Source organism: Mus pahari, chromosome 5, assembly GCF_900095145.1.
Source record: "Mus pahari chromosome 5, PAHARI_EIJ_v1.1, whole genome shotgun sequence".
Classification (NCBI taxonomy): domain Eukaryota; kingdom Metazoa; phylum Chordata; class Mammalia; order Rodentia; family Muridae; genus Mus; species Mus pahari.
In genome coordinates, this window is record NC_034594.1 from 16,781,328 (window position 1) to 16,802,884 (window position 21,557).

Below are 21,557 nucleotides of genomic sequence, written 5' to 3' on the forward strand. Positions count from 1 at the left end.
GATCATGACAAAGCTTGTATGCTCACAGGTCTGCACACTCAGGCCCATCCCTGGAGCCACTGTTTCACTCTCGGCTGAGTGTGGTGACTCACACCTGGAACCCCAACAGGAAGCAGCAGGGAGACCAACTGCCATCAAAGCCAGCCTGGGCTACAGGGCGAGAAGCAGCACAAGCAGCCAAGTGTAGAGCACAGGCTCAATCCTGTGTCTGGCAGGAAGCCCACAGTGCAGCCGCTCTGGTCCGAGGCACACAAGGCAGAGCAGGCCGACTGTGAGTACTCCCTTCCTCCTCATCCCACTCTCCAGGCAGCAATGTGAGGAAATGTGGGCTGCAGTGGTGTAGGTGTACTCCTACACCAGCCTGTCAGTGACAGGAATTGTCTTAAAGTTCAAACGAACCCCAGAACACCATTTTAAAGGTGTTTAAAGTCTATCCTGTTTAACAGCCCAGGGACCAGGACCGACAGTCAGACTACACAGTCAAAGCTCATGTGTTCTGTGCACGTACAAAGCACCCGGGGTCATGATAAACAGCTCCCATCAGCGCACTAGACAGGGCCAACCCCGCTCTGCTTCCAGTCAGATATCACCAAGTGGTCAGCGCTCCTGCCTGCTGCCTGCTCCCAGCGCAAGGATACCTTCCTTCTGATGCAGCTGACAGGGAAAGCAGTGGGGAACAGACCTCGCTCTCATCAGCACTTAGACCCCTTACTATCCAACTTATCCCTCCAACTTCCCCCACACCTACTGTACTGGGAAGCTTGGCTCTATCATGAACTCAACTATGACGTATCATGCCTGGGGTGAGCCCAGATAATGCGCAATTAAAGCTCCGTCTCTACAATGAAGCCGTCTCCTTGTCCTACCTGTAGATCCTATAAATGTCATCTGAGCGCCCCTTCCTCAGTCTCAGAATCCAGGCTCCTGGATTTGCTTTGAGCTGAAAATATCCCTAAGACACAAACAAAGTACAGGTTCAGTTCACTTTAAATGTTTCTAATGCATGCTTACATTTTCATTTACATGCCAGATCATATATGTGTATATGACAACCTATCTACCCCATCCTCTCTTGTTGAACTAGGTACTGAACCCAGGGTCTTATTACCGTGATAATTAAAGAAAATTTAAAAGATAATTAACAAATCAGGGGGGAGTAAAACAAACCAAACCAAAAACTAATAACTAACAAGCTAAGAGGCAAAGAGCCTCGGCAGGGCAGCGCAGTGGAGCCGAGAAGCCCACCTGCAGTGCTCCACGGAGAGCAAGCAAGGACTTTACACTGAGTACATGCAGTCCACTGTTAATTCTTATTTCACTCCATGGTCCAGAATGTTAACTGTTCTGTCATAAATTACGGCATCTAAATAACCATCACGGAAGTTGTACTATCCGATAAACTGATTACTTACCAGATTGGCCATCACGATTGTGTCCACAATTGTTGGTTTGGCTGAAGTTCCTAAAGTAAACTGTAGTCCTCGAGGGGGCTGGCCTGTGGTGATGTCATAACAATGACCTTCTAGTAACAGATATTCCAACTCATACTCAGCAGCCACTATACTGTCCACCTGAAAGATCAGAGTTAAAGCACATGACTGTTATACATGCATTCTGCCGGTGTCGGGGACAATCATGAGGGTAAAAGTGCTGGCTGCCACTGAGGCTGAGGACTGGAGCTCCATCCTGGATTCTATGACAGGAGGAGAGCTGATGTCCACAGAAATTCCCTGACAGACCCCCATGTACACACTCCCCAGGTCCCACCATAACAAACAAACGTGTCACAAACCACCCACTACAGCCACGAAGACCACCTGTTGGGTAACGACTCAGACACAGTGTCAGATCAGAAACAGTTCCTAACTGCCGGGACGACCGGAGTGGGTGTTTGAGAACTGTGATGACCGTCCGGGTCTGACTAGACTTGGAAGCACACCTCTGGGCATGTGTGAGGGCCTTTCCAGAGAGGCTCAATTCAGGAGGAAAGACCCACACTAAGTGTGCAGCACTGCTCAGGGCTGGGGATCCTGAAATGAGTAAGACAGGAAAAGGTGGAAGCCCTCAGAACTCTCTCTGCTTCCTGGCTGGCACACAGAAGATCAGGCCACTTCGTCCCTAGCACCACGGACTGCATTTTTAGGAGCCCAAATGAATGTCCCTCTTTTACACTGCTTCCTGTCAATCATGAGGAGTGACTGACACAGACGTGGAGCCGACCGACTCTAAGGACAATCAAAGCCATCTAAGCTGAGAGAGCAAGGGTGGGAACAGCAGTCCACGCGCACACCGAAACGTCTAACAAGCACTTTTAAAGGGGCAGCCTTTACCAAGCTGAGCGGGAAGGGCATCTGAATAAAGCAGCTGCCGTAAGGGCGCACTAATGCAAGGGAGCATGCATCTGAATAAAGCAGCTGTCATAAGGGAGTACTAACACAAGGGAGCACTAATGCAAGGGAGCACGCATCTGAATAAAGCAGCTGCCGAAAGGGAGCACTAATGTAAGGGAGCACAAACGTGTGAAGTGAGCGCAATCTCCACCACTCAGTTTAGGAATCATCACTGACTGAAGAATGAACAGATCTTATACATGATGTGATAGTCGAGAACAATTACATTCCTACCTCTTCTAGATAAATATTATCCAGATCATATGGTGTTCTGACAGATTCTACCATCCAACTCTCAGGTGTGTTCAGATTCAAGGTAAACAGTGGAGACTGTGGCATATCCAGAAACTTGGCTATCGGTCCTTTAGCAAAGCTGCTGTCTGCAGTGAAAGAAATCTCCGGCTCTAAGACGTAACGGTAAAAGCTGAAAAGAAATGCAAGGGTTAGGTATTTCTTGATGCAGTCTCGGCATCCATACAGTGAACAAACTCTAGGCTTGGACAGTATCCTTCCAAATCAGGACAATAAACCAAGCCATCTGCTGGTCGACTGCTGCCTCCCAGGGCTGCTATAAAGCCAAGGGAAGGGAGAGAGGGAGGCATGCAGGAGACCGCCCCTTCACACTGTGGCCATCAGGGTCACAAGCACTTTATCCTGAGGCCTCTGAGGAGAAACCTCTGTCTTAGAATATGAGCCTAAGTGATGCTTGTGACCACATGCCAGCACTGAGAACACAGTGTGTGATAAACACGCAGTTAACAGTGGGAGCTGCAGCTCGCTCAGTCCTCGGCAGGACTGTTGGAATCCACTAAGAATCTAAGTGTAGAACTCTGTCCCTCAGAAGAAAAAAAAAAAAAAAAGAACTCTGTCCCTCATCAAGGAAGACATTTCCCATGGCCAGAGCATGTGCTAAGCTACTATGGTCACTGTGACTTCCACAAACGGCCATCCCACAGCAAAGCCTGTCCCTTCCCCAGGATGCCCGAGAATAAGTAGAGTGAGCTCCCTACATGAGACCTAATGGCTCCCGTACTTTTAGAGTGAGCTGTAAATGTGCCAGCAGCGTGTACTGATGTCATCTAAGCCCAGCTATGTTCTCAGAACATCTAACCAGAGCAGAGAGGGGACTGTCAGTACACATCCTTTCACACACAATCAGCCTGTCAACGTACCCGATTCTTCCCACCTGGGGCTAACCTTTAGGTTTAGTACCGCCATGGAACAATGTTCCTTAACTGGCATTTTACCTTTTTAAAGGCATGTCGGAAAGCTTGGATTGGCAATTCATAAATACTCTTAGATTCATGTTTATCAGCTGAGTCAAAACCTAAAAAAGCAAACCAGAAGACAAAATATTTAGGTTTTCTCTTCAGAATTGTTTTACAATTACTTAGGAGACAAAGCACTTTGAACACCTCAGATACACAAAGAAAACAGCTGTTGCAGCATCTGCATTAAATAAGTTTTGGGCATCAGAGCTTCAACGTAGAGTGGACCACAGATAGAAGGCCTGGTCCCAAAGAGGGGCAGGAGAGGCGATGAAACGGCTCAAGAAGTCAAGGTGCTTGCTGCGGAGACTTACAACCCAAGTGTGACCCCCAGAACCCAAACGGCAAGAACTGACTCTTGCAAGATGCCCTCTGATCTCTACCCACATACTGTGACATACAGACAGACAGAATGAACGAGTGAATGAATGAATGAATATATGTATCTTTATAAAAAGGCTATTGCAGATCACTGCTCCTCACACAAAGCTTAACACTGTCTTGTGAGAAAACAGAAGGTAAATAATGACAATTTAGCTACAAAGGAAAACAAGAGCTAACTGCTTCAGTTCACAGTAAAAAGCAAGTGGATTAACATTTACAAAGAAGATTAGATGATCATACTATACTAAAAAAAAAAAAAAAAAATCCCAGCTAAGGCTAGAGATACACCCCATTGGCAGAGTGCCCACATAGCATGTGTAAGGCTCCAAGTCCAGCCCCAAGTACATGGACACACACACACACACACACACACACACACACACTTAAATGAAATGTTAGGGTAGTGTATTGATTAGTTGTTTTTTTTGGGTTTTCTTTTAGCATACATAAAAGTGTAGCATCTTATACATATTTAAAGACATGACATAATTCATAAGGAAAAGGAGCCTTAATCAATCCCTGTGAAAACACTGTTTTCCATTTCCTCTAGAAGATGTCTAAGGAACAAAGGAAATGCCCAGAAAATCGTAGGACCCATGACTACTTTGGTTAAAGACGTGAACCACCTCCACAGCAGGCCTACCAAGAGCAAGGGGGCGAGCCTCTGTGCTTCTCTTGTGACAGGGTCAACAACGGCCACCACATCATAGTATGTCTCCCCTTCTTTGGGCTTCAGTTTAATTGCACTGAGGAAAAAATTCAAAAGAACCAAACATTAGCAGGGAAGAAACAGGAAAACACCTACATTCTATAGTGAGGGACAAAAGACTCAAGGAAGTAAGTCACAGAGAAAGGCACTTGATGGTACTAGTGAGAGAAAATTCTAGAATGTCCCAAACAGAACAGAAGATCATATATTCCCTTTAGATGAATACAGCAAAAGTCCAAGAACACTGCTCTCCCAATTTACGTTCAGGGGAATCACTGGGGAATCTTACTAAGAGGCAGACACTGATGCTATAGGTCTGCTCTAGGCCAAAGACAATGAAGCAGGTCCCCAGACGACAACCTGCTGCTGGCTGGTCTAAGGCACACACTAAGGACTCACAGAACTGATGGTGTAGTTATTTTTATTTGAAGCAGAAATAATAACTATTTTATGTAATAATTAAATGGGATCTATTTGATTAAAGCAAGTTTCAGGCATACTAAAAAACTGGAAACAAAAAATCCATATGATGAGCTAAATGGATAAAACCTTTTTAAAAAACAGGAATGAGAAATCCTTGTATCAAATCCTTGGCTAACAGCACTCCAGTAAGAATTTCTATTGTATCATAACAGAGTTTGTAACTAGGGCAATTTTAACTCTGCACAATTCACACGTTCATAGAGAAAGGATGCTTTGGAGGACTCAGTCTTCACGGAGGACCTGTCTTGGCTACGGAGGCAGGAAGGAGAGCAGGTCAGTCACTGTTTCCTGTGCTGCTACTGAGACGAGTTACTTCTTATACAGCGTAATGTTGAAAAGAGAAGACCAACATCTGAGCAGCACAGTGCTCACAGCAAACTTCCAGAAAGGGTATCCTGGGCCATAGAGGCTCTGCCTACTGGTGACTAAGAGACCAGAGGGCTGAAGATGCAGCACTGTGAGAGCGGCTGCTTATGATATACAGGCCCCAGACTAAAAAGCAGGGTAGGGGTGAGAGGGTATTAACAAACGAGGAGAGACAGGCTTGGGGCAATGGCTCCACAGTTAAGAGTGCGTACTGCTTTTGCAGAGGACTTGAGTTCAGTTCCCAGCCCATCTCTCACTCTCTCACAACCACCTATAATTCCAGTACCAAGGAGAACTAACTACCTGCGGCCTCCACAGGCAGTGCACACAAGTGCACATTTCTACATAATTAAAAATAATACGAGTAAATATTTTAAACGAGGAGCCAGAACTCCAGAAAAACAAACTAGTCCACTATTAAGGGAATAACCCACACTGTGGGGATCCAAAGACAATCTACCTGGGCTCTTTAAACAGTCATTACCATAAGAGAAAGGGGTGAGGGCACAGAGGACTCTTTTAGATTAAAGGAGATTCAAGACATATGAATAACTGGAATGTGTGGTCTGGGACATCGGAGAATTTGAGCAGAAGTTTGTATTACCATTACTAGATGAAGATCACATATGATAACAGTAGTGGGGACCAAGTCTCCACATGCTAACAACACTTTAGAGAATTTATAACATGTTAGCAATGAATTTTCAAGTGCTAGAAAAAAAGATGTGAGTACATGAGTGTGTACAAATATAGAGATAAATAGATGCAGTGTGCATATGCACTTTGCACACACAGATAGAAAATACTGAACATGACACACCAATAGCTGGTAAAATCTGGGTTACAGACAGGAGGCACTCCAATAACGGTGAATATAGTTATAGACACATGGTTATGCTTTGTTGAGTCTTGCAACTTCATCCATGTTCAAACTTCAAAACAAAAAACTGAAGGATAAAGAAGCAAAGACATTTTCATATCCTAAATGTATTTCTTCCTTTGGAAACAACAGTTTTTAAAAATAATAATAATAATAATAATAATAATAATAATAATAATAATAATAATAATGGGGCTGGAGAGATGGCTCAGAGGTTAAGAGCACCGACTGCTCTTCCAGAGGTCGTGAGTTCAATTCTCAGCAACCACATGGTGGCTCACAACCATCCATAATGAGATCTGACATCCTCTTCTGGAGTGTTTGAAGACAGTGTACTTACATATATAATAAATAAATCTAAATAATAATAATAATAATAATAAAACAAGAAACAAGTATTTAAGTGGTATATTCAAGCAATCCAATTACTCCTGAATATCAGGAAATTATATCTGGTTTATTCCATTAAATGCTATTTTCATTAAAAGGGTATATATACAATTCAGGTTTATTTAGAAATACCAACTCTCACAAAATTTTATATATGAAACTTCATTTCACTTCTCTAACAATGTGCATAGAAACCTTATCTGGGAAGGTAAAGGCTGTGAGACAAAGAATGAAAGCCTAAGAGTTCAGGACTGCATTAGTTCAGCAACAACTGTACCTGTGTTTATCCTCAAAGAACTGGTACTCGACCCTTGCCTCTCCTTTGGGTTGTGCTGACAGGAGAGCATCCATCTTCATTACCAAATCACTGGCCCTAAAAGATGACGTTACAACATTTTAGCATTACTTTATCTGCAGATTTCCTAATCATTGCTGAATAGCATCAGCCTAAACTCAGAACAGCATCATGCCAACAAGGTGGTTTCAAAGAGGCATGAACTCAGTCCCAAAAGGCATGATTCTGTGGTTAGCTTGATCACCTCTGGGATGGTACTTTTCTCTGTGGGTGAAGGACAGGAACAGCATATTCGGCAAAGCTGTTGTAAGCTCTGTACTAGCTAACCATGCTGGCACCCGGCTCAGGGCCTGGCTTAAAGAATGCTATTGCTCTCAGGGCTGCTGCATCAAAATCCATTCATCTAACCAGCCATCCAACATCTTATGTTGGTTATGACTTCAATATCAGAAGCACCATTACAGTGTCCAATTAATTTAAACAAACAAACAAACAAACCTGTGAACTGAGGTTGACAGCAGCTATCTAGTATTTGTGAGTGCCTATCTAGTATTTTTGGGTCTGTTCCTAGCAGGGGAAGAAACAAAAACTGTAGTGATATGTTTTTATCTCTTGACCTCCAAGACTGAACTTTTGGCAAGCCTCACAGCAAAGTTAACAATACCCTTGAGATCATCTAAGAAGAGGTGCTTAAGCTGCCATTCAACTATGCACTCGGTCCTTTTAAGTTTAACCTGCCTTTAAGAGAACAATGTAATTTCAATTGCCTTGGATATCCTATGCAAGCAGCTTTTACAACCTACGCTAATATAGCTTTACCCTTCCATGCCCCTAACCCAAAGATAGGTAAATAGGTGTGTGTGGTGTGTGTGTGTATATTTGCTGAAACACCTAACAGATTGGAAGCAACCTTATATTACAAGTACCCACTATAACTGTTGGAAGCAACATGTGGCTATAGGTTGATAACACCTGGTTGTAGTTTTCTATCCTGGGTCAGGAAAGTTACTTCTTCCCTTGTAAAACTCTGTAAAGAATCTCTTATTCTTTCCCATGCGATGCTTTCTGTGTTGCTTAATAAATAACAGAGCAAAGTCCTTTGTTAGGGAAAGGCAGACAAAGGGACAGATAGAGGCCAGACAGACAGACAGACAGACACACACACGTACACGACACACTACAGATGGGCCAGGAACCACAAACTACAGAGAGATGGAAGATACAGGAAAAGAAATTGAGAATTCAAACTTAGGCTCACCCTTAGTCAAATTAATCCAAGAAGAAGGGCTTTGCTTTCATCCCTTAGTGCAACATCCATCCATTTTGGTCCCTCTGAGGTTCTTTAATGTGTTAACAGACATAAAACAAAACGAAACAACACTCCCTGTTTTACCTACCCCTTCTATTTAAAAATTTTCATTACATTTATTTGTACGCATGTTCATGGGCTCTCATATGCGTGCAGAGGTCAGAGTACACTCCGTGAGTCCATTCCCCTTCCCCACCATACGGGTCCCAGGAATCAACTAAGGCTGTCAGGTTTGGCAGCAGGTGCCCACCCGTGTTCAGTGACACTCTCAGTGACACTCTCACTGGCCTGCCAGGTAAGCCGTTCAAAAGCAGCTGTGCCAGACTTAACTACTACCAAGGTTGCATATCTCCTCTTTGAACCAAATAATCCCATCGTTAACCATCTGTTCAACTTCCCAGTACCAACAGTGAATACTTGTGACACACAGAACAAGCAATTTCCAGTACATCACCAAGTCCCAAGATCAAAGAGTATGCAGCCAAGTCTCAGAAAGCTACAACCGGAACAGGGGACTACTGCAAATATAGCAGCCCTGGGGACACTGGAAATGTTTCATAGGCAGACAAAAGGGCACCACTCGTGAGCTGCTGAAGAAGAGAAGGCCACTTTATCTTGTCCTCAGCACTGAGTCAAACGGAAAGAATGTTCCCTCAGTCTAGAGAAGTAGCTCAGTGGTAGAAAACTTTCCTAGTATGGTGAGGATATAGGTTCATAGCACCACCAGCCACGGCCCCCAAATCTTCCGATATCACACGGCAAAAGGGCTACTGTGACAGCTATCAAAGATAACACATTACAAAAAGATGCAGTGTGACAACACATGAAAAATGAAGGGAAAAAAGAACTTGAATTTTTTATATTGTCCAAGTATGAATCAAACGGTACTACTGCACAGAGTAAACCAGAAACTAAGGTAGCAGGGAAAACATTGTCAAACATCTGACAAGGGACTGGCATCCAGAATATAAGGAATGCCCACAATTAAACAAAACCCCCCAACAACCTGATTGAAATGATGAAAAGACTAGAATAGCCATTTCCCACAGACATGCAGTGGCCGATCTATGCATAAGAGCAGCCTCTGGGGCACCACTGAACTGTAAGGAGATACCACTCCACTCACGTGAGGATGGATGGCTACTACATAAGAATAAAAACAAGCAAACCTGCAAACCAGAAGGGCTGGTGGGAGGAGAGAGACTGAACCCAGGGGCAGTGTTGGTAAGAATGGAGATGTTGAAGCTACTGTGGACAACACCACAGCAGGTCCTTAAACATTAAACAAGGGCATCCTAAAGGACACATCTGTGTGACATCTAACGCAGAAAGGACGACACATAAGCATGGCTTTTCTTACGTAGCAAATACACAGAAGTGAAACATATTACAAGGCAGTAGTTAATAAACATACTAAAGTAATGAAAATCACAAGCCAGCCATACCCAACTCATCATCCTCTGTAAAAGAACTAACTCTGTATTCCAGACAGACAGACAGACAGACAGACAAACAGAGGGAAGAAGCACTCAGCACGCATTTCCTCCCCTACCATAAGGAGACTGTGAACCAGCAGACCAGTGGACTGTCTCTACACACACATCTAGCAGGAAGCACTCAGCCTTCTGCCTCTGCATATGTTTCAACATTTCCAGATTTGAAGTGGAGAAATAATTCAGAAACCTAAGTGATGTGAACAATATTAAATAAAATGGGAAATAAACTCACTGACTGGGACATATAATTGACAATATGTAGTCCTCACTTTGACCAATGAAGAAAAATTAATAAAAACTGTGTGACATGAACTAGCTTCTAATTGGAACACCAGTTTTATCATTTCTTATCTAACTCGTTATTAGGTATAAAAACTTACACATCTTCTTCTACTCGAAGCTGTTGGATATGAGACTTTATTTTCTGTCCCGATGTTTTCAGGATGATATTTTCCAGGAGGTGGAAATCATCTTGGTTGAAAAGCTCATTGTCCTCCAGAGGCCCAATGATCTGTGAGGTAAGGAGGGGGAAGGCAGAGCTGCAGGGCAGCGGTCATTGGCTGCCGGGAAGCCTCTGCCAGGCTGAGACCTAACCCAGCAAGCACCTTACGACTCCTGCCCTGAAGCATATCCTTAGTAAAAAGACTAAGATGAAAAATAAGACCTAAGGAGATGTGGTCAATGTTTACCTAAAATCCCTCAGATCCCAGAGACTGTGTAACCTTTCTAAGCAGGCTGACATGAGATGCAGTGTTGTCCACATCAGTTCTCAGCAAACAGCAGTGAGACCTACTTTGTAAGCAGCCATCCTGACTCCTGATCTGAGAGCCCCACATTCACTATCTCCCAGTGTCTAAACACAAATAAACATCAGACAGCATCCCACGCGGCTGCATCAGAAGCTCTTCCTTGGAAGGACAGAACACAACTCTGTGCCTACACTGATGGGCCTCGAGAGCCTCATCAGCCATCAGGAGGGCGGCTCTAGTGCAGCCCAAGGGAGGCTCAAAGGAGCCCGAGAGGCAGAGACCTGTGAAGGCAGGCTCACAGCCCAGCAAGTGCTCACCCTTCCATTGCTGATCACCACTCGCTGTCCCTTCTTCAGCTTCAGAACATCCCTGCAGTACAGGGCATGAGACAAAATGAAATCCATTCTGGAAGACTCAAAGACCTCTTTAAAAAGACTGACATCCATGCCCTAGGAAGTAATCATTTTTAAGGGAAGTCACTGTTATTAAGCAAACCACATGACCGAGTACTAACAATGAGTAAACTGTAATGTGCTTTTGTGAAGAGTAAGAGCTAAGGTCCCCAATGAATGCAACACCGTGGTTCTTCATTTGCTCATCTTCCTCCCGCCTCATAAACTGCTCATCCCGTTTCCTGTGTTTCTGCAGATCTGTTTACCTGCCAGTCTACTCTCAGCAACTTTTTTGGGTTTTTTTGCATTTTTAAATCTGTTAATGTGAGGTGACAGTCATTTCCTCTAACTGAAATTCAATATACTTGGGATTTTATCAGAAAATTTCAAACAATAAAATATTAAACCAATGAATAGTGGAAAAAAGAACAGCTGACTTTCTAACTCATTGCATCTTAAACCTGCTTTTGACTTTATAAACATATCAAATATTGTCTTTAAAGATTAGACAAAGTGGAACAAACATTTTAAACAGGCATATTGAAACCAAAGCAAGTTTAAAATGTAACAGGACAAAATTATTTCGTACTAAGACTCTAATTCAACAACAGCAAAAATACCCTGAGACGCAGAAGCTATTAGAAACCCAATTATGAAGAGGATCCACCAGCCCAGGGGAGAAACCTGAATGACCAGGCTAGCCTTGGAACCTGCGGGTCTTACCCCGACAGAGAACTCTGCAATGTCCACTCCTGCGGCCAGGGCCTCTGCCGTCTCCTCTTTGACCATCTTGGTGATGAAGTTCTTAGCTGAGCTGGAGGTCTGCGTTTGGAGAGCAGCCCAGATGGCTCTGGAGACAGGGGTGCTTGAGTCGCTGACCTCTCGGCTGGGATTGTTGATCATACTTATCCTTACATTGTTACTGGTTTTCTATTTACAAAACAGGGGAGATAAGAATGATATGCTACATGGTATGAACTTTAAAGGTAACACTGACCAGGCATGCTGGCGCACACCTTCATCTTAGCACTCAGGAGGCAGGGGCAGGCAGATGGCTGAAAGTTCAAGGCCAGCCTGGGCTACACAACCAGACTGAATTTACATTAGTTATGCTCCATAATAGTAATGTCTCTTCTAAACATCTTCAGTAGTTGGCTGTATTCAAAATAAAATTCAGATGATATGTATGTCTGCCAAATCCTGTATAAACTAGTCCCAGCCTTCCTGTTCAGCTTCATTCCTATAAATACAGCAGACCAGAGACTAACAAGAGTGAGTCTTTCCTCAGCACACTTAATACTCGGTATTCCATCTTTCATCGGGTTCCAGTGCACCCACCTTCACTCACATGGCCTTGCCACATGCCAGCAGCAATGCCTGGGTAAAGGCCAACTACCTAACAAAACAGACTCTAAAAGAAGAAGATGGAGGACTTATATTCAGAATGTAAGCTGGACGGCGAGATGGCTCAGTCAGGAAAGGCACTGACTGCTACCAACTGAGACCTGAGTCCAGTCCCTATGACCCACAGGGTGAAGGGAAGTACTTTCCCTAAGATGTCTTCTGACCTCCACATATGCACCATACCATGTATATGTCTTTTCCCATAAATAAATAAATAAATAAATAAATAAATAAATAAATAAATGAATAAATAAATAATAAGTGTGTATGCATGTGTGTGTTTGTATGCATGCATGCAAGCAAGCATGTATGAGAGAAGAAACAGAGCCCCAGAGCTCCAGGGTGACTCAGTCTCATATGTGAGCCTCTCTTCATGTCACAGTGCATGACAAGAGCCTTGCAATAGGAACATGCAGTCATGCAGAAAATTCTGCATTAAGGATTTCATTATGTTTGCTCTTTAAGGATCTACTTCCCTCAAGTAAAGCTGGGCTCTCCAGGCTTAGACATCTTTTCTTAGGAGCTGACACCCTCTGAAGACTCCTTTTCCTATGCTCCTTTTCCTCAGCACACAAAGAAATACTAGAAACACTAAAATAACCACACTAGCACAGGGGTGCTCAGGCACCCCACAATTCCTCTCCCAGAATGAAATCTGAGATACTTGCCTGATGTTTAATGGCATCATATAGTAGCTGCCGCCCAGAAGGGCTATCAAAATCTCCAACAATCCAAAAAGTCACTGGTCTAATAAAGGAATCATCTGTAGAGAAACAAGGACAACAAACTCACTAGAAGGAAAAGAAGATAGTCTATGTCAAAACATTAAAATTAGGCCAGAGGATTTCTGAAAAACATGCACGAAGAGAAACAAGAAAACGACTGGTAGATAGAGACGGAAGACAAAAAGGAGCAAAATCTCTCTACTAACATGAAGCAGAGGGATCTTCCAAGCAGCTCGGTGAGAAACTAGGAGCATGCACTGATCAACTGTCCTGTGATCTGGGATCTGTTAGCATATACAATGAAACATGTGGGCAACGCAATGTAGTTGCCAATCGTGTTAGTTTACAACTTTCTGAAAGGTCTGCAAACACTCACATTGTTTATCTACGCTCTACTGTTACCCACAGGTTTCAGAAACAACACAATGAATGTCAATACATTCTGAGTAACAGTGGTCCTGAAACCATATAAATTAATTATGAAAATGAAGGGACATTCTGGAGTTGTGAGTTACCATAGATTTCCTTGGAGGACATTCCTGGACAAAGGCAAAAAAAAAAAAAAAAAAAGGCAGAAGAAAAGAGAATGTCATTTGTATACTCAAGTCAGCAATCACAGGCGGCTAAAAGGACTGCACTGCTTTCTGCTCTAGCTCCCGCCATGTCCAAGCTCTGCTCTAGAACCCCTCAGAGACAAAATCTTAGAGAAGCACAGTGGACTAATTGTATAAGCTTATAAATCCTCAGGAAACCAGATGCTCTGAGGGAAGACCACAGCTGGATAAAATTAGCTATCTTAATGACAACCGGTGCTTGGGAGAATAGCAAGCTTTACTAGAACTACTCTGGACGGATAATAATTCTCTCTCTCTCTCTCTCTCTCTCTCTCTCTCTCTCTCTCTCTCTCTCTCTCTCTCTCTCGCGCGCGCGCGCGCACCCCCCCCAGAGGGAAGGACTTGCTGCAGATAAAAACAGTGACTTTAGACAAGTGTAGCTTAACTAAGTAACTCTCCATAAAATCTCTCTAATGAGGCACACAAGACTTTCTAGAATCCAGTTTCTAAATTCTACAATAAAAGTAACTCTAGGATGATATTGAAGTCAGGCAAAACCATTTTGATATAATGTTATCTATTTTGAATCACAAAGAGCTTTTTCTATCAATTTTAATAAGCATAACATTTAAAGAAAATAGTTGAATTTTTAGAGACATATTTTAAATGTTTTTCCTACAGTTGCAAATGGAGTTTATTTGTAAATACTAAATGAAGAATAAACATGAGGGACCAAATCAAGCCCAAGTGGGTTACCTTTTTTTGTCAGATAGTTCATACTGTTGGCAATGGCGGCAGTCTTGCCCCGAGAGTCCAAGGCAGAAAATCTGGCAAAGTCATCCACATAAAAATTATCTGGCGGGGAAAAAAAAGGAAAAATTGAAACCGACAGATAATTAACAATGGTAGGTTCCAGACAAGTCCTAGAGGTTTATTTGTCTTGCTGGCCCTCAAAGATGCTACCACTTTGACTAAAACTGCCAACCAGAAGGTCTTGTGCCCTGACCGGCTGGAGTGCTTAGGGAACAGGAGCTGTAATTTATAGTCTGAGGCGGCTCTGAGGCAGGCAGGGGGACTGAAGGCCTGGGTCAGGTGCATGGGGATGGCAGCAGCTGCAGGGAGCAGTGGAAGTCTGCAAAGATTTTTCACTGGTGGGACTCAAATGGCCACTTAATGTTGTGGGACTCTCGTTTGTCAAGTGAGACAGTTAAGCTTTTTTGCTCATTAAATGATCAATGAAATGTGAATGCAAAGACTGTTTCCAAGGAGAGGACGCAACAGCACCTCTGCTGCAGCACACAGGAGATTCTGAAAGGCTTGTGCCAGAGCTCTAGGATGGATTTAACTTTCTACAGGGCATCAGCTCAATGACTGTCTGTCAGTCTCTCTGTCTCGCTGCATCCTGGTCAGTCTAACTGAAGCTCCTTAAACACATAATCCTTGAAGGCAAAGGGGAGGAGGTCCTTAGGATGCAGAGCAGCCACCTGTTGCAGAACCGCTCCAAAGGAGCTGGGTGTTTGATTGACACCATCTTTCCAAAGCTGAGCAAGCAGCTCGGCTTTGCTGTGAGCCTTTAGCTCCAGTAGGTGAGTGAGCCTGTCCCTAAACAGCACTGAGAAACACTGTCGCCAACAAGTTTGTACCATCTGAATTGTCTTATCAGGCCTCATGGGACTGACATTTTCCTCTCGGGCATGGCATCTGAAATGGCTTGAGGAACTTTGCCTGCATACAGTCCAGAGGGTTGGTAATGCTTGTGCTCTGACAATGGGATTCTCCTGTGCCCGGGCCATCCTTTCTCATGTCATCAGAGGGGAGTCGTTTCTGGTACAGGGACTTTATCCTGTGTAAGTGTGCGGCAGTTGAGCTGGGTGGTCCCAGGGCTGGAGACTTCCATCAAAGCTGTCCTCAGAGCTAAGCTCACACGTGACAGGGACAAGTTAAAGTCAGGGACTTTGCTGAGTGAGGGACTGTTTTATGTGAATTTTGACAGACTAAAATGTTGGAAAGGCAGAAGTATCTTTGAAGTCCTCGGAACTGAATTGAAGGTCAATGAAGAATTAAATTCTCGTGGCTCTGTAAGTAGTCTCCACACCCGGATCTCCATCTCAGAGAGCTTCACAAGCCCATGCCAGCCATCCCAGCCATCACACTGCTCCTCCGGCAGCCTTGCACCCCACCTTAAACGCCCGAGAGTACCACCCAGGCTCTAGCTCCTACAGCCACCTGCACAGCTGCAGCCTTCCCACCGGGGAGGAGACAGACCATCATATACTGTATCCAGCTGGACCACCATTTTAAGATTTTTATTTTATGTGTATTTTATGTGTATGAGTGGTTTGACTGCATGTATGTATGTTTGAGTCTGGTGTTTCTGGAGACCAGAGAGGGAGCTGGACCCCATACTCAAGTACTCTACAAAAGCAGCAAGTACTTCTCACCACCGAGCCATCTTTTCTGCCCCCAAATTTATCTTTTGTAGAAGGAAATGCTTGTGAGTTTAGAAGCATAGGCCGTAATTTTGAGTTATCTTCTTAATATTATAATCTAATAAATATAAGAATGTGAAACACAAATCCAAAAGCCAAGAGTTGTTACTGAAATATTCCTTACTGCTTGCCGTTAGATCCAGATACTCTCGCTCAGCTGTCAGAATCCTAGAGTTGATTCTTGGAACAACATTCGGCTGATTCATGATGTACTCTACTACATCTTGATCATGTGACAGTTCACCCTGGATGAAAAAAGAAAAGAGGCAGAAGTGTTTAAGGAGTACCAGCAATGAAATTCACTAGAAACAGAAAGTTAGTAGCTTTGTAATAGCTGGTTATATGTTAACAGCTGAGGACAGATGTTCACGTGAGCCCAGAAACAAGCGCAGTATGGATGCATACACATAGTGCCTCTAACCCTATTGAAACACTGGGGTGCCAGGAGGCTCAGAACAAGACAGCTAGGCCAGCTTTCCCATGGTGGGAGGCACACAGCCACTGTGTGGAGTCACTTCTCTCTTTCCACCTTTCCATAGGTTCTGGGAAATCCCAGGGTTCTCTTTATTTGAGCTGAGTAATGTTTCAGTAGCTTTTCCCTGGGATATTTGCAAACATAATTAGGAGAAATTATTACACCTCAGATGGGCTAAAATGAATATGGTCAAACAATAAACAGCTGGAGAAAGGGGTGTTCCATTTTCTGACACTCTCCAGATCTAAAGCACGCTATCCAGGGGTCCACACGTGGCCCGGAAAACCCACTGGGAGCCCTCGACTCTGATAACCAACCTAGACAAGCAGTAACTGAAGGCTGCCGCTGGGGTGTGGCAGAGTGAGTGCTTCCTTAGCATACACAAGGCCCGGGACTCAACCCCTACCACCAAACACAGACACAAATGGCGGCTAAGATCAGCCGAGGACTCAAGTCACATCCCAATGTGAACCAACAGAGATACTTGGGGAAATATTTTCCATCTAATTTTCATCTAATAAGTGAAAAATGTGTTCACTTACTAGAAAATTAATATGCTAAGTAAGCGGGTATTGCAGAGTTCACACACAACAAAGAATCTATTTAAGAAAGTCATTATAAACCAAGCAACAGCTGTAACATCAACAAACAGCACAAGAATGCACGTCTCCCTTCTAGGGTGAAGGCTCAGATTCAAATAGTTATTATAAATGACATGTCCAATTATAACAAGAAAAATACTAAAACAATCAAAGAGAAAAAATACACACATAATCAAAATATCAACAAAAACCAAGTGGCCAATATATACCATTCTTGGAAAAACCCAAACAGTAGACCTAAAACACAAAGAACTTAAATAATCTGAATTAGTAAACCCTGACAACAACAGTAGCCATGGCGATGAACTGAGTGTGAAACTCAAGATTGCCAAATAATTGCATTCAATAAAAACATAAAATATGTAAAAGAGCCAACTTAAAAATTAGAGTTAAAAATAGCCGGTGCCACACACCTATAATCCTATTACTCTCTGGCAGCAGAGGCAGGAGGATTGCCAGTTCAAAGACAGTCTGGAGTACATGTAGAGACTTGGTCTCAAACAAACAAAAAAGCAAATCTAGTGGTCCTCAGAAGACTGAGGCTGAAGACTGGCAAGTGGGGCCCAGCCTAGCCTAACACAAAAGTTCTGTCAACACACACACACACACACACACACACACACACACACACACACACACACACACGTACACGTACACACATTCACACATACAGTGCGTACACACACATGCATGCACACAAAATGACTGATGGGGGTACAGGTGTGCAGTCAAGGAGGGAAGAAAGGAGGCAAGGAAAGAAAATACACATAATAACTGACACAGTCCCGGAAGGGTTCATTAGCAGATGTTAGCTGACAGAATAAAAACAAACAATGAACACAAAGATACTTCAAGTAAGATTTTGTTATTTGTTTTTGTCTTTTTGGGTTTTTTGTTTGTTTGTTTGATGGTTTTCCCTTTTTTTCTTTGATACAGAGTTTCTCTGTGTAGCCCTGGCTGTCCTGGAACTCTCTCTGTAGACCAGGTTGGCTTCGAACTAAGAGATCTGTCTGCCTCTGCCTCCCGAGTGCTGGGACCTAAGGTGTGGGCCACCACAACCTGCATGTGTGTATATGGATGGATGGATGGACAGACGGATGAACAGATATTGGGTCTTACTATATGACCCCAACTAGCCTGAAAGTCACTATGTGGACCAGGCTATTCCCAAACTCATCTGCCTACATCTGACTCTGCCTCCTAAGTGATAGAATTAAAGTGTGTATAACCATGCCCTAGTAAGATTAACTAAGGAATGCATCCTACAAGGGTCTTTTTATCTCTCTCTCTCATTCAATCGTGTGTGTGTGTGTGTGTGTGTGTGTGTGTCTGTCCAGCCCTCCCTAAGAAAGGGGACAGTATATAGCAAATAATCTAGGTGATCTTAGTCCCTAGAACCTGGGATGTAACTCTCAGGCAGTGACAGAAGCATCCGTGCCACTCAGTGACCTCTCAGATCACACCAAACATAAGGGAATGCACAGCCAGCCTTAGTTTACACTAACACAGTAACTCAGGTTTGGAGATGGAGGACTGGAATGTGAAGGAGCATCGTAGCAATCTGAGAGCAGTCAGACCCCTGTGCTTCCATCTACAGACACAGTCAGAAGAGAAAGGCTGCAGATATAGCAAGTCAAGTGCCAATGGCAAAGAGAGGGACGAAATGTGCTGTGGCTCCTTCTGGGAGAGGATGCTTCTGGCACTGGTGATGTCATCTATAATCAGAGGTGATGGTGACGACTTTGTATGTTGTCAGAATCACCAACTTACACATCTCAAGAAGTTAACCTAGCGCATGGGGTGTATCAGTGGTAGACTTAACTAAGTGTGCATAAGGCCCTGAGTTCCATTCCCAGCACGGCAAGTAAATACATGAATGAAATGAACCCCCTGCATCATACAGAATTTTACTGCCTGCTACATAAGCTAGCATAAGCCACTGGCTTTCAAAGCTCGTGTGAGAATATCACTCACCAAGTACACAGCTCTTTGGAAGAAGGTGGTTGTCTCCAAGATCTTGTGCATTGTGATAGTTTCCAGCTCATCCGGGTCTAACTGCTCCTTTTCAAAGGGCATTCCATTGAACAGGACAACAGGCAGGGGGCCTACTCCAGTCTGCTCATAGTAGCCTCTTGCTTCCTAGAAAATAAAGGACAAGAAAAAGAGGGAGCCCACATTTTCCCCCTCATGACACACACAGAACAAAAACATATTTTCTTACATGCCATCTTAGATTAAAAAAAATAAAATTAGCAGGGTGATCAAGATAATTTAGTAGATAAAGACACTTTTGGTGTAAGCCCACAGATTGAATTTGATCTCCAGAACTCATGTAACAGCCACTACAAAGTTGTCATCTATCGTCCATATGCGCACAATACTAATAAATAAAAATAAACTTTAAAAAAGAACAAAAGAAGGGCTAGACAGACAACTCGGTCATTAGGAGCACTTGCTGGTCTTGCAGAGCACCTCTTCTGTTCCCAGCACACACACAGTGGCTCACTACCTAGAACTTCAGCTCCTGTGAATCAGACACCCTCTATTAGCCACAGGGACCTCTGGCACACAAGTGGAACACATGTACTCACCAATATACACACAATAAATAAATATTTCTTCAAAAAACCACCACCAACAAAAAACAGAAACATAACAAAAAGAAATGACTAAAGTTATTTCTTATTTTTTTAAGTGGTAGGGAATTAACTTTGTAAGTTAATTCTTAAGAAAGTGGTATCATAGTTAATACCTTACTTGTTAAGTGTGAAATTAAATTACTAAATTCTAAGAAGCAAAAACTTTACAGACTATGGAGTATGTATATGTTTATCTATATGTGTGGAAGGTCCCTCCAGGCTTCTAAAACTGTATTTGCAATTGTTGAAAGTACATTCCTCTTTACAATTCAGAGCTTACTGACAGCCAGCGGGGTCAAGTCAAGAAGGCAATGGGGTCCCCAGAGAACTGTTAACACAGTAGCAGTTGAAAAAGAAAATAAACTCCAAGGGCTGAGTGAAATGGGCAAGCTGGCTGGGCGCCCACTGCAGCCCCTCTAGGTGTCAGCGACCAGCGGCGTGCAGAGAGACCCTTCCCACATCTTCCCACACCAGGCAGGCTGCTGAAGGGAACTCATTCTTGTAGTGCTTGCCAACCTCCAAGACCTTTTGTAGTTATAATTACTGTTTTCTAACGCCTCTCATGATGTAAAAATAAATGTCTTTTTCGTTATAGGTACGTAAATATGTACTAAATGGTCACAAAGTACTTGGGTTTCTGTCACCTCACAAAAAGTTGAAGGCTTCTCTTCTGCCTTGGCCTCCAAGTGCTGGGATTGAAGGCGTTCACCACATCTGGCTAGTTATTACATTTCTTAGAACATGCCCATCTGGAGGCTGAGCAATGATGTAAAATCACTACAATACATATGATTCCCTGCACCACCTCCTGGCTCTATACTTCCAATAGGTTTTATCCAGAACACACACTACACAAGTACAATTATAATTTATGAAAAAGTAATTGTTTTCTGATTTAAAGTTAACATACAAGTTTTTAAGTACTATTTTCTAAAACAGACTCACTTTCCAAAGACTGACAAGTGAGGCCAGGTGTGGTAGCAGCCTGCCTGTAATCCCAGCACACACACTGTAGAGGCGGCTGGTCTCGGCCAGCTCAAGGCCAGCCAAGGACTGCAAGTGACATCCTGTCTCCAAGATTAAAAAGTGGTCTGTTGCATCAACACCCCAGTATAGACACCACATAGCCCAAGAAGGAGAGTCCGAGGCTGCAGTCAAGTTAACAATACCACGGCTACAAGAAGTTCCAAAGAATGTGCTGTTACCTTCCGATTCTGGTCGTAAGCAGAGTCAATCCCCAGAATGCTGTTCACTTCCACGTACGGGTACTTCTTCTCCAAGACGCTGACCACGTGCTCCACTTTCACTGTCTCTCCCGTCCTCACCTTGTTATAGATCTAAGGAAAGAAAGGCGGGGAACCAACCACACCTTCAAATCCACATTGAAAATGTGATGAAATCTCTAAACACATTAGAAAAATAAGACCATTTTTCTTAAAAATCAAATGGAAACTTCTTAGCAACATTACCATTTCAATATCTCTCACAAGATGCCTATAATTAGAAACTGAAGACCTTCCCTTCCGTTCCCTTCCCTTCCCTTCCCTTCCCTTCCCTT

General features: G+C 43.4%; 1 protein-coding gene across 2 annotated transcripts in view; it reads right to left on the reverse strand.

The window, feature by feature from the left end:
* Uggt1 (UDP-glucose glycoprotein glucosyltransferase 1) overlaps positions 1-21,557 on the reverse strand; it is a 94,752-nt gene that overhangs the window by 18,160 nt on the left and 55,035 nt on the right. The window contains exons 17-31 of one of the 2 annotated variants that reach the window (XM_021197311.2): positions 21,205-21,336; positions 19,335-19,499; positions 16,408-16,528; positions 14,551-14,649; positions 13,756-13,779; positions 13,184-13,278; positions 11,835-12,041; positions 11,037-11,168; positions 10,351-10,481; positions 7,148-7,243; positions 4,686-4,788; positions 3,638-3,717; positions 2,625-2,814; positions 1,413-1,571; positions 867-952 (exon numbers count right to left, since the gene is read on the reverse strand). In XM_021197311.2, the coding sequence (XP_021052970.1) occupies positions 867-952; positions 1,413-1,571; positions 2,625-2,814; positions 3,638-3,717; positions 4,686-4,788; positions 7,148-7,243; positions 10,351-10,481; positions 11,037-11,168; positions 11,835-12,041; positions 13,184-13,278; positions 13,756-13,779; positions 14,551-14,649; positions 16,408-16,528; positions 19,335-19,499; positions 21,205-21,336 (1,820 nt within the window). The remainder of the gene's footprint in view (positions 1-866; positions 953-1,412; positions 1,572-2,624; positions 2,815-3,637; positions 3,718-4,685; positions 4,789-7,147; positions 7,244-10,350; positions 10,482-11,036; positions 11,169-11,834; positions 12,042-13,183; positions 13,279-13,755; positions 13,780-14,550; positions 14,650-16,407; positions 16,529-19,334; positions 19,500-21,204; positions 21,337-21,557) is intronic. The other variant, XM_029538484.1, reaches the window with a different exon arrangement.